General features: G+C 37.1%; 1 protein-coding gene across 2 annotated transcripts; it reads right to left on the bottom strand.

Moving 5' to 3' along the window:
- Positions 1 to 9,460: 9,460 nt before the first annotated feature.
- LOC133524399 (uncharacterized) lies at positions 9,461 to 11,293 on the bottom strand. Of its 2 annotated transcripts, none has more exons than XM_061860384.1 (2): positions 10,748 to 11,293; positions 9,461 to 10,338 (listed from the first exon to the last, which is right to left on the bottom strand). In XM_061860384.1, exons 1-2 carry the CDS (start codon positions 10,760 to 10,762, stop codon positions 9,697 to 9,699), a joined length of 657 nt encoding a protein of 218 aa, XP_061716368.1. In that variant the 5' UTR covers positions 10,763 to 11,293; the 3' UTR covers positions 9,461 to 9,696. The 2 variants fall into 2 exon arrangements, with proteins under 2 accessions (XP_061716368.1, XP_061716367.1); XM_061860383.1 differs by lacking the exon at positions 10,748 to 11,293 and adding an exon at positions 10,505 to 10,575.
- Between the last annotated feature and the right edge of the window lie 1,801 nt (positions 11,294 to 13,094).

Here is a 13,094-nt window from a genome sequence, read left to right as displayed (position 1 = left end):
CACATTATATATCTTCTGTTGATATTTTAGCTAAAGTATTCGATGTAGCAAAATGATGTTTTAGTGGATTAAATTGCCAAATCCTATAGAGAGAAAAAACTACAGAGTGAAGCTCTGATGGCCCTTCTTCTGCCGACGAAGATGGAGGTGGTTCTACTTTTACCATTTAGGGGATGACCGACTAACTGTGGGCGTTTGGAAACGGGAAAGGGAGTATTTTCTCTTTTCTTCCCATTTTGTAGGCGTTGGCAAAGAAAATTTGAAATGGAGGTGGATTGTCAAACAAAATTTTGTTGCTACAGTAAAATTGCTGCTATATCTTTCGACACATGATAAAAATTTGTAGAACGCCATTTGACTTTCCTTTCCTTGATGATCTTTTTGATCCTTATTCGTTTACTAATATATGTTATAATTGTTAAAGACCTAAAGTGGCGCCATCTAATAGATTAAAGGCCAAATGTTTGACAGCATCGTTTCGAGCGATGGCACCATAACGTTCCAAAAGTTTTAATCATGTGTCCAAAGATGGCAGTAAATTTACGTGTGTACAAAGTTTTCTTAGTTAATAATTAATGAAAATTCCTTTTCCGTGCGGGCGTTTTAAATTATAATATACGAAAAAGTATCTATAAAAAATTAAGAGCAATTAACATTATTTAGAGGTCGCTATAAATAAAACAATACTGCTATACAAAATAGTATGAAAATAAATTGACCCATCAATAATTCTGCTTTGGAAATGTCTTTAAGGGCTTCTTTATTCATTGTATTTATTACATTGTATTTATAAGTACATATGCTAAAAAAGATGGCGATCGTTTTTTTTGTTTTAGGTAACTTTGCATTTTTTTATTTGTATGAGGATATTGCAAATCGCAAAATCATAGCGACCACCTAATCATTCGCAAATGAGTTCAAATTTGGCACATAGATTACTGTTCTATAAAGGGAGCCATGTGAAGATAAAATCCTTTCGACTACATACAAAGTTGGACCATCCTATTCGATAATTATGTTTTTTTTTGTCAATTTAGTTTTTATAAATTCTTCCAAACAGCGGAGCCATACATTTATTCAGTTTTAAGGGCTCCTCTACACGATGGCTCATCGTAGGCCAATCTAAGGGACGCAGCTATGCGGTGAAATGAGATAGCAATATCACTTGCTCCCTCTAACGCAGTGGTTCCTAACCTTGTCAGTTCTGCCATCCCTATGACTAACTAGGGAACCCGATTTTACCCCTACTCCCAATAAATATCAATACTAACACATACACACATTCTTACAGGTCTAATTTCTGTTATATTTAATTGAGCTTATTACCTCCGTAAAATACCAGATTTACCACTACGGGGGTAATTACCCCCAAGTTAGGAACCGCTGTTATCAGGGGCGGATTAAGAAGGCGCGGGGCCCTTAGCACAATAGGTCGCGGGGCCCCCTGGTTTGAAAAAAAAAGATTAAGTGCGAGTCGGACTCGCACCCCTAGGGTTCAGTACCATCACGAAATTTTTATGATGTCTTCATTTTTTTCGACTCGTTCTCGATTAATTTTTAACATGTTATGCAGTGTATTTTTTAGGGTTTCGTAGTCCTAGAAACTCTTATATAAGTAGTTTCGCCATGTCCGTCTGTCAGAGGGTTTGCTCCGTTATATTAAGTGCTATATACTACTACTATGCTAGTACTAGATAGCTGTCATTTGGCATGGATACATAAATCATGCATTGCGACAGAACGAGTAAAATAAAAACTATAAAAAAAAATTGGGTGTACCCTACTCCCATACAAAATGCGTTTAATTTGATTTTTTTTTTTGCTTTGATGATAGTGTGGCGTATGGTTTGATAAGGTCTTTCAAAACGAATAACGGTCACCAAAAACCTTTTTTTTATAAAGTTATTATTTAAACAAAAAATGTGAACCATGGACCCTAAAAATATGAAAAAAATCGTCAAACAAAAGCTTAATAAATAAATACTTTTAATAAAAACTATACCGAAAATGATCGGTTTAGTCGCTTTTGGGTTATTGCAAAAATCTTCTCTTCTTACTAAAAAGACGTACAAAGCGCTGCAAAGGTTACTCCCTTATGCTTGTAATGTAATGTAAAAAATACTTACTAATAGACCCCGTTTGGCCTTTTTTGACTGAATAGTAATAATAATAAATATAAAAAAAAACTAACGGAGCCTCTACACAAGAGATGTTTTTTTTTGTCTGTAGTTCGTGTCATCTACGAAGACGCGCCCCACTCCTCCTCCCAATCGCCTATAGTACCTACAAGTGTGGGGTGCACCCTTTTACTAGTATAGTACTCTGTCTATACACATTAATTAGTAGACATAACTACTACATTGCCAAAAAGTGGCAGATTTGTACTATAAGCGATTAGGAAGAAGAGCGGGGCGCGTCTATGTGGATGACAGGAATATGACGTCATTTAAAATCCAAATTATTTTCCTTATTTATTTATTTTAAGAAATTCCGATTTATTTATTATATATTTTTTTATTTAGTCATTTTAAAAGAGCCTAATTTTGATGAAGTTGTGTTATTTTATCACAGTTCCTTTCTTCTATATAGGTTTCCTCCTTACCTTCGGTGTTCATGATCAGATGTGGTCGATTTTGGCAAATTTTGACAAATGGTAAAAAAAATAGTTTGCAGATGGTTTGCAGATTTTGAAAACAACTTACAAGTATTGTAAGTTAAATAATAGTTTGTAGGGATACTGTTCAACAACATCAGTTTAATAAAAGCTTGTAAAAATAGGTGAAAAGTGAGTCGGACCTAAGAAGTGGGATCTAATGGCTAAGTGAACCAAAAAACAAGCCCAAAGGCTGAGCCCCACTAGCTGAATATCGGGACCACCCGATTTCGTAGCCTTCCCGTGCGAAGCTGAAGGCCAAGCTGCAGGAAAGCAGAGCCTAGAATGAAACCAATGCCATAGTGTGAACGAGGCCGTAGGCCGAGCTCCGTATAAGGGCGGAGGCCCAGAGCGTTCTATCGCGGCGCGCCACCATGCAAAGGCTGAAATTGACTGAATTGTAGGAGAACAGAGTTTGGAATTGAACCATGTGGTCTCGGCTCGCCTGATGCTCGGCCTTACTTCTTGCTCGAAAGTGCGACTTGCTGGTATGCTTTGGGTATCGGGCCCTATGTAGGACTTTACATCCGGCCTATGCGAATGCAAAGCCCTGCATAGGGGCCCCGCTGTTTTCTTTTTATAACATTTTGACAACTAGATCATATGTATCAGGGCTTTGCAGCAACTCTGCATATTTTGGGCGCCCGGCATGCCGTAGAGGAGCGCGTCCTTTGGCCTACTAAGTACGGGCTCAAAGATGATCATATTAGGCATTAGCTGTAAGGTGCAATTTGTTATTTGAAATAATAATTAATAAATAAATCATCCTTCCCTGCTTTTCACTAATATCTTTTTAAACACAGTATCTTCTTTTGTTCGTTTCCGAGCTCTTGTTTCCTGCAGCTTAGCCATGCATAAAAGTTTTGAGACACTGCACCTACGGTTTAATGCTAAACTCTGTTCTTGGTCTTTGCGTAAGCCTAAAAATTCTATAAATTTGGTATCGTCATAAATAAAAACAGACAGGAATTGATCGATTGATTGTTACTGACATACTAAAAAAAATACATTGTAAATAAAATGTGGTAGTACAGGATTCGTGGAGTGCGAGTTCTACTTGAACTTGGCCGGTTCCGTGTGCCGAAATCGCATGGTCAGGGTCGGAGCGCGGGCCCCCCCCTAGGCGCGGGGCCCTTAGCATATGCTTTTTCTGCTGTTCGGTTAATCCGCCACTGGCTGTTATAACGCATAAATGCGCCCCTAGGACTTGCCTACGCCGGGCCATCGTGTAGAGGAGCCATCAGCTATGCTCGCGAGGTCTACAGCTCACAGAGCTACTAGTAAATTGATGCGACCTGGAAAAGGGTTAAACCCTAATAGAAATGACATATAAGTAACTCCGTATAAGATAAATAAAGTTTAAGAAAAAGCACCCCTCCAAAACACAAGAAAAATGTATGCTCGAATAGATGGCGACACCGTTTGATATTTAACACATATCAGTGAAAGAACATGGGTCGAATAGCCATATGTCATTCTAGGAGTTTTAGTCCTGTGTCGAAAGATGGCAGTAAATTTAAAGGACTACAAAATAGTTATTTACGATACAAGTGCAGATAATAGGAGATTCGTAACGAGTGGTGATAAATTAAAACACGACCGAAGGGAGTGTTTTAAATCGACACGAGTTGCAAATTACCTAATCGCACGTGTATCGTACAACGTTTTACAGTACATATGGCTCTTTAAAGTTTCGACATATGCATGGAAAGTGCTCATTCCCGCACGCGTGCGGGAAAGTAGCATCATATGTACTGTAAATTACTTTTACAATACACCTCTATACTAAATTCTCTTTGCCTAATAAAGTACGACTTGGTACGACGAATTGCGATTTCTTTAAACGTCTATTTTACTTAGTAGTCGCAGCGAAGATGTAAAACACAATGAGACTGTTAAAACGGTTATGAAAATGGTTTCATTTCAATCATTTGATGATCGAGGACGTCTAAAAGATCACATGCTTACGTCGGCATTCGGTTCGACAGTATGTTCAATATTGAAATAGGTGCAAGGTTAGCTTAGACGGACACTATACCCCGTTTGCCAGGGTTCCTATATATGATATCTAATATGTAAACGACAATAATTCAGTGCATAGTTACTCACTTTTCATTTTGGAGGAAAAAAGTTACCATTACATAAAAAAAATCGAACAAGTATGAAACGGACTCGCCCACCGAGGGTTCCGTACTTTTAAATATTTGTTGTTATAGCGGCAACAGAAATACATCATCTGTGAAAATTTTAAATGTCTAGCTATCACGGTTCATGAGATACAGCCTGGTGACAGACGGACGGACGGACAGCGGAGTCTTAGTAATAGGGTCGCGTTTTACCCTTTGGGTACGGAACCCTAAAAACGGACATACAGTGTTTGATTTATAGTCCGCAGCAAGCTCGGCCAAATAACCTTCCCATCCAAACGGAATTTCATTCTCATTTTAAAACTACGTTTTGGATTGTAATGACACTTTGCACATACAATGACATGAGGTACCTATATCTAGTCCTGTCCTAGTTTGTTATGTAGCTTCAGATAGCATAGTTAAAAAAATACAGCGAATATAAGTATAAAGTTTCAAAGCAATCTAGATAGTCTAGTAGAAATTTTACATGTATTATGTTACTTGGGTGACAATATTTTGGTACCATCGAGCTGACCTGATGATGGACACAGGAGGCTGCCATTGGAACTCCTAATTGTGTTTGGGTTTGTTAGAATTATCTCGATGAGTATATTAGTTGCCTGTTGAGACAAAAGTACAGCCGGCAACAAAAGCTTCTATAAAAAATATATTTTTTTACATACTAATTTCAATCTTTATACTCGTAGATTACCTAATCAACCTTCATGATTTTACGTATGCTTTCCATGAAGGTTAGGCACTGTGATCGACTGTAGAACACTGTAGAAAGATATGTGAAATGTCAGGTCTGACCATTCGACTGTCAGAATCAGAATACTATTTATGGAAGGTAGAGGTAAGGAATGCAATCTCCATGTACCAACAAGTGTCCGTCAAAAACCTTAAATAGGTGGCGCTACCTAGAATATTTGAAAAAAATCAAATCATAGTGCGCACTTCTTCGTCAATAACGCCTAGATACTCTAGCGCTACTCTGGAGAGTTTTGGAACTATTATTTATAGCTGACAGCTGGACACTTTTGCAATCGTTCTGCTTATGGAGATTGCATTCCTTACCTCTACCTTCCATAGTAGTATTCGTAAATTTCAGAATAAAATTGGTAATGGATTAATATATTTTGTTGAGTTTTTAACGAATATATGATTTATTTAGTGCCAAATTACGTATCATAATGCGGACTGCCATACATAAATAAAGTAGGGATATGATTTTTTTTGTCGTAATATCAGTGAAGACGTTTACACAAAGTAATAGAACATGGGAGACTTCGTTATCATAAGCGTAAGTCGATTAATTTCCTTCTATAAAAGTCGCCTATATTGTAGTCTAACGATTTGGCTATTTTATTTAGCCAGGCGCCAAAAACGTAGTGATAATAAGCTCCTTGCCAGGCGGTTCGAGGTCATAGGTACTTAAGATCCTACCCGTAGCATTCCCCGCATCATATTTTGACACAATTATAATATATACTGAAGTACTTATAGTATGTTAAAGGTATCAATCATGGGACATTTAAGAGAAAATTTAGAGTATTTTTGATTTGTAAAATTTACTGACATCTGTAAAGTTTCTACCGCTTTATGCTGGAAAACTTGAAATGCTGAATGTACAATTCGTCCTTTATGTTTTCTATGTAATAAATGAAATCTAGGGTGTTGCGAGAGTTTCAACGTTCAAGGCACAAAGGTTACACAAATTTTGCTCCCGAGTGAAACAATTTTTTTTACCACATCGTAAGGAAAATATTAACTGTAAAACATTACAAATCAAATCCGAATAAACGTTATTAATTATACCATATTTGGACAATGTTCCTCACCATTCCGAATTTTTAATTAGGTATGTATATACGTAAATGACGTCTTTAATATATGTCGAAGTCCGGCCAGGAACCATGACGCCATATCCTGTTTGAGAAATTAGAAATAGGCACCTATCCAAATCATTTATCAACTCTGCTAGAGAACCGTCATTGATTGTGGTAGCAACATATATGGGCCGATTGAATTAGGTACAGTCGCCACCGGATATATCGGAGCGGCCGAGGTGCTCACAAATCTCTGAACACGCCTCTATTGTCAAGGCGTTAGAGTGATCAGATATTTTTAAGCACCTCGGCCGCTCCGATATATCTGATGGCGACTGTACACTTTTTTACAAATTTGGTATTTTTTATGTAATTTCTACTCAGAATCTCAAGCACTTTCGGTTTTACAAGGGGAGCGATCCCGGATTTTTACTAAACTGAAGAGCTAACTCTATCGCTCTTCCATATTAGTGCGACAGTGACAGTTGCGTTTTGTTCGCTACGGAGTGTAAACGATTGGCATGTTGGCTATGCACCCAGATCCGTTACTTTTGAAGATTGTACCATCGTAACGCCGAAAGTATTCCTAATTTTGATAAATTAAGTATTAATTAAAAAGTGAAGTATCAATCGATCCAATATATGGATAATTATGGATTTCCCAAACAAAGTAGAAATCCATACTGTACGAAAATCCATATTTGGGTTAGATATTTATAATAAATTAGGTACTTGTCGAAGATTGAGTATCTGCAATAGCTGCATATGACTAGTTATTCGATTTGTCTAGGACCTCGCGGTAACCTCTCGCTTCTCTCTTGAATGAAGATATTTATCTCAAGTCCTTCTATTAATTCCGTATGAATTCCTGAATTCTGAATTTGCATAACTGTGCAACTTTCGTGACAGTTGTAAGTGTTGTCACTTAACAAACAAAGAAATAAACAACGCCTTCACTTTACAACACATAAGACGTAACAAATACAACATTTTGAATAAAATATTGCCGCTCCACATACCCGAAATAGAGTGACCCGCCGTGCCCTGTAGACGATACCGAAATAATATACAAATTAGAGCAAACACCTACTCCTTAGTTATATTTAAGATTATAATCAGCCGACTCATTGGTAGGTGCCTATATTTCTGCCAGGAGCCTATAGAAACCGTGCGAGTTGGAGGGTCTCCCAACTTCTTGCGTATATCCAAAATTTTAACTTGAAATTAACACTTTTCTAGGGACTCTGGTGCTGCTACGCATACTCACAATTCCTATGCATATAGCAAAGTAACTAGTTAGTATATCAATACTTTTCAAAAACATACAATTGCTTAAGGCTCGGGTGTTTGCCAGAATGCTAAACCATACGTAAATGTTAAAACGCCTATAATTAATCACGAGCAAAAGTAATCTGTCTTTCATATGCCATGGAGTTATTCAGTTTCAGTGATTGCTTTGTTCGTTCTGCCTACCTCTATATGATTAAGATATTCTAATTAAATTAAAAGACCCATTACTTACTTTCCCGCATATAAAAATAATTAGTAATTGTACGGTCGTGTCGGATATAATACTTCGTCGTATGTAATACTTCGTATTTAATATAGTAAAATATATAACCAGGCTATGGATACATCTGGTCTAGCGAAAAGATGCGAGAAATTTATCATTAAATTAAGTTACCAGTTAAAAAATTCACTACGCAGAGAGCACTGAGCAATCGTTGAAATCAGCCCTTATCAAACAATCTGATCCAATCAAGACATATCACCGGAAACATGCGCTCACATGCGTGAACCGTCGTATTTTGAACTTTCAACTCTAAAAATACATCGTTTGTGACCCCGTGCGTCGCTCGCGCAGTCGTGCCGGCTTCTGAAAGGTCATACCACGCTGAATATGCCGTGTCGCATAAATTAGGATAAATATCGATTTAATTTATCGATCTGATTAACGGGTTAAAGTTTTAAAAGTGTCTATGGTTCCGTGGTGTGTGTTTGTTTGGTGTTTTCAGTGACTTCGCATTAAATGAAAACAATGGTGTAAAGTGTTTAAGCGGTAGGCATAGAACTGTATTTGAAATTGTCTTATCAGTAACTATTGTGGATACTTTAAAAGCCGCTTGTAATTATGTTGTATATTGATGTACCAATCTACAAAATTCAAATGGGCACTGCGCAGCGTTCCTTAACCGTTCAATTCCGAATACTGCTGAAAATATGTGTTACATGCCAAGTATAATCCGGTATACATGTTTACGTGTATGTTCTGCAATCACTTATATATCATCGTTTTTTGTCCATCAACAGCCAGTACGTTGAAAATACTTAAGACATTTTCGAAATATGAGAGTTTGTCAAGCAAGTCGTATGAACGAGTATACCGAAAACCTAGATCGCCCGCTTAAACCCCGGCTAGTTTCAGTGAGTACTTAAACACAGTATAAAACCTAAAAAAGTTAATGTTTAAATGCTACATTGTAAGTAAAATTTGCATGCGTAACTCTCGGCAAGATGTGATGTTCGGTATGAACAGTCATATGATAATATTCATATTTATATTTTATTGCGATCATGTTCATTACAGAAGAACGGTTCGGTATAATACATTATTCGGTAGGTACATAATAACCTCTTAGGGCATTGTAAATATGATGCTGGTTACCATCTAATTTCATAATTCGTTATTTTACTTCAGTAGGTACGATATCCATGTCTAAAGAATGTACAGTATTTAGTAAGAAAATGCAATGGTGAATTACACCGAATACTTACTACTTTATATTGTTTTTAAACGATATGTATTTTGGGTAATTGGGTAACACTTACGTCAAATTATACACAATGAATAGTTATAAAACGTATTAAATGTAATAGGAATTCTTTCATTGGTGTGTATAGTTTCTACAAATACTGCAGAAAGCACGGTACGTTAGGTACCTAGTAATGCTAAATTAGTCGGAACATCTTTTTTTTAATATTCGCAATGTATAGGTCAGTTCGATCGTTTCTTCACGGCGGCTTCTCTTCTCAGTTACATTATTTCCTATAGGCATGTTTCATTCTTGTGATTTTGAAGTTTATGCTATACAGAGTTGATATCTTTCACATTCCTCACATGCGAAAGCAGTCGATCTAATAAAAATCGTCTCATAGGCCTAGCATCATTTCTGCCGTAAGGCAATTCCTGTCTACGTTTTAAGGTTCGTAGCAGATCCCAATAACTTTCTTTATCTGCGATTTCTGTAATTTTCTGGTTATTTAATGTCCTAGTATCGGGGATTATTGATGGAGCCGTGGAAGTTGTAGAAACAGTGAGAGTAGTAGTTGGGTCAGGTACCACCGGTACTGGTGGTGGAACCACTAAAGGGTAAGGGTATGGCACAAACACTAAATTTCCAGGACCCAGTCCTGACTGTTCGGCGTGGTTAGTTTCTGGCTGATCGCCCTCATTGCTATCGCAATTTTCATCTTTTGTGTGCTTTTTGGAACGTCGACGGGAATGTTTTGAAGAGTGCTTGATATATTTTTTGTTGGAGGATTCCAGTTCGGCTGAACCTGGTTGGACTTCGTATCGCGTTTTCTGTTTGCGTTTGTCAGTGCGATAAGAGTAGGGGGACTGTTCGGAGTCGTATTCTTGGGACTGTCGTGAGTCATCTATCTCGCTGCTGCCACTGTCACTGTGTCGGTGCTGCAAGCTCAGGCCAGGGGCAACAATGATAAATATCTGCAAACAAATAAATTATTCAGTGACAGTTAAAAAAACAAGTGCCTACCTACACGATTAGGTAATCCTATTGCCTCATCTAATTTTTCACAATACTATGATATAGATGCGTTTCTATTTACATCGTTAATCGTGTATTATGATAATGATATAAATATATACATACCTCTAAAAGTAAAAAACTGGGCATACTAAAATACATATTATTCGAAATGTAAATAATTTGATAGTCAACACAAAAAAAGGAATTAGGTACCTACTAGAGCCAAATATAAATATTAAAAAAAAAATTACGATTAGGTAAAATTACCGCATTGTTTCAAAATGTTACCTTAGCAATACCATAAAAAATTTAAACTAAGTAATTAATTAATTATACTTGTAAAACTACTTAATGTGTAGTACATACCACTGCCACTTTCATATTGACGTTTCCGATACGATTTAATATTAAAATTAATTATTTTCCTTTTTATTAGAATATTTATTTTCAGAGCCAACTAGTTCGCATGACGGCGTTTGTTTCTTTGAAATAGTAGTCATAGTCCAAGTGTTTTAGGGCTTAAACACATTACCATTGTTTCACGGATTACCTAAGTGGGCTGAAAGGAAAAATAGTACCTAGGCACAAGCGCCGTTACGGCAACCATTGTTGTGTTGTTCTGTAACACTGAATAGGGCTGGTTATTGTAGCACTACATAGAAGCTGTATGGCTAAATCACAAGGCTCGGAACCGGTTTATAAAATACCGGTAAATATCGGTTTAAGTATATCGGTTTTCCTCTGAACTTTTACAAGAACGCGAACGTTTTAAGAACTTTATTGTATTGTAACCAAAATAAACCGGTTTATTCGACGAGCGACGAAACGGCCGGCCGGGCTGTTGGTATGCCACGTAAATATAGACATCGACATATTAGGAAGAATCTAGTTTTTATTGCTTTAAACCGGTTAATTTACAAGAACTGCACTTATAAATCCCGGTTTAGAAGTAACGGTTTTACGAGCGAAACCAAAATTAAAAGGTTTTGCGCCAAGTACATGATAACGGTTTAGAAATTTAACCGGTTCCCGAGCCTTGCTAAATCGTATAAAATACCGGGTCCATGTGACAACTTTGCGTAAACCTAATAGAAAAATACTTACCCGTAAAATGAAATGCTTATTTTAGTTATATTTTCGTGTTATGTTAGTATAAGTAAATAAATAAATATTAAAGGACATCATACACAAATAGATCTAGTCCCACAGTAAGATCAATAAGGCTTGTGTTGTGGATACTAGACGACGATGTATATATAAATATATATATATAATAGATAAATAAAGATAAATATTTAATAAATACATAGAAAACTTTCATAGCTCAGGATCAAATATCTATGATAAACTCACAAATAAATGCCCTTACCAGGATTCGAACCCGAGATCCCGATCTCCTGTTTCGTAGACAGGGTCACTACCGACTAGGCTATGGAGGCCATTAGGCTAGCACAAGTGCAGTCACTCTAATAGAATCGTGTTTAAAATTGCGGAGTGTCTTATCAAAAGGGCTTATTTTTGTATAGTTTTCATACCCCTTGAAAAGACATTCCTCAATTAGTCCCAATTCATATTTTCTTATTTAACCCATTCAGCGCTAATCACGATACATTGTCGTTTTGCCTCTACGAAGCATTTCCGCTACATACCAGGAAATCCATGTTATCGGCTACGATGTAGCGCTACAACCGTAGCTCAGCGATGAATGTGTTGATAAGTTTACATCTATTTACTTACAGTATTATATTACACGATATAAAAAAGCGCTGGTCGTGGGTTCAAACCCCGGCTCGTACCAATGAGTTTATTGGTAAGTACTTATGTACGAAATATCATTCGATATTTATCAGTCACTTTTCGGTGAAAGAACAGCGTGAGAAAACCAGACTAATCCCAATAAGGCCTAGTCTAGCCTCTGGCTTGAAAGGTCAGATGGCAGTCGCCTTCGTAAAAACTAGTGCCTACGCCAATTATAGGGATTAGTGCCAAGCAGACCCCGAGCTCCCATGAGCTGTGGCAAAAAATGCCGGGGCAAGGCGAGGAAGATGATGATTATATCACACGATTTGTCTAATTTCATGAAAAATTTAAGATATACTGATTTTGTGTGTATAACTTTCGGTCCGATTCGAACTTTAAGATACGTCAAATATTTCTTTATTTTCGTTTTTTCAAATAAAAACGTAACTTTTGACACTGACATATCCATTCCATATCGTATCTTTCGAAAATTTTTGACTCATCTTTCTAAATGCAACGCTGATCTAACGTCACAAGACGACACTTGTTACTGTAATTAGACTTAAAGCACTCGAAATTTCATGCATTAACCATCCACTCTTGAATGTATATCTCTCTCCCTTCATTCATAATTTGAACTCTAACTATTTACTTACAAAGTTCAGTTTGCCGCTCAACTCCCGCGCATGCGAGGGCGCCGCCGGGCCGAAGGTGGCTGGGTCATGACCTCAAGGAGTCGGCTCCTGAAATACACTAGACATGGAGCAACGCCAAATCCACTACAGAGCATGTAATATTAACACTGAAAAGAAAAGGCTTAACCGCCTTCATTTATCATAGAGTCTATTCACCTTTTTCTAATAAGTGCGACTTTAAGATACTAGTCAGAATAATGTCGTATGTGTGCTCAGGATTCGTAAAAACATATTGCTGTATTGTTTTGACGGCGCAATATAGATTTTCGCGCCAATTT

The sequence above is a fragment of the Cydia pomonella genome, chromosome 13, assembly GCF_033807575.1.
Source record: "Cydia pomonella isolate Wapato2018A chromosome 13, ilCydPomo1, whole genome shotgun sequence".
In the NCBI taxonomy this organism is placed as follows: domain Eukaryota; kingdom Metazoa; phylum Arthropoda; class Insecta; order Lepidoptera; family Tortricidae; genus Cydia; species Cydia pomonella.
This window is presented reverse-complemented; position numbering and strand designations above follow the sequence as displayed.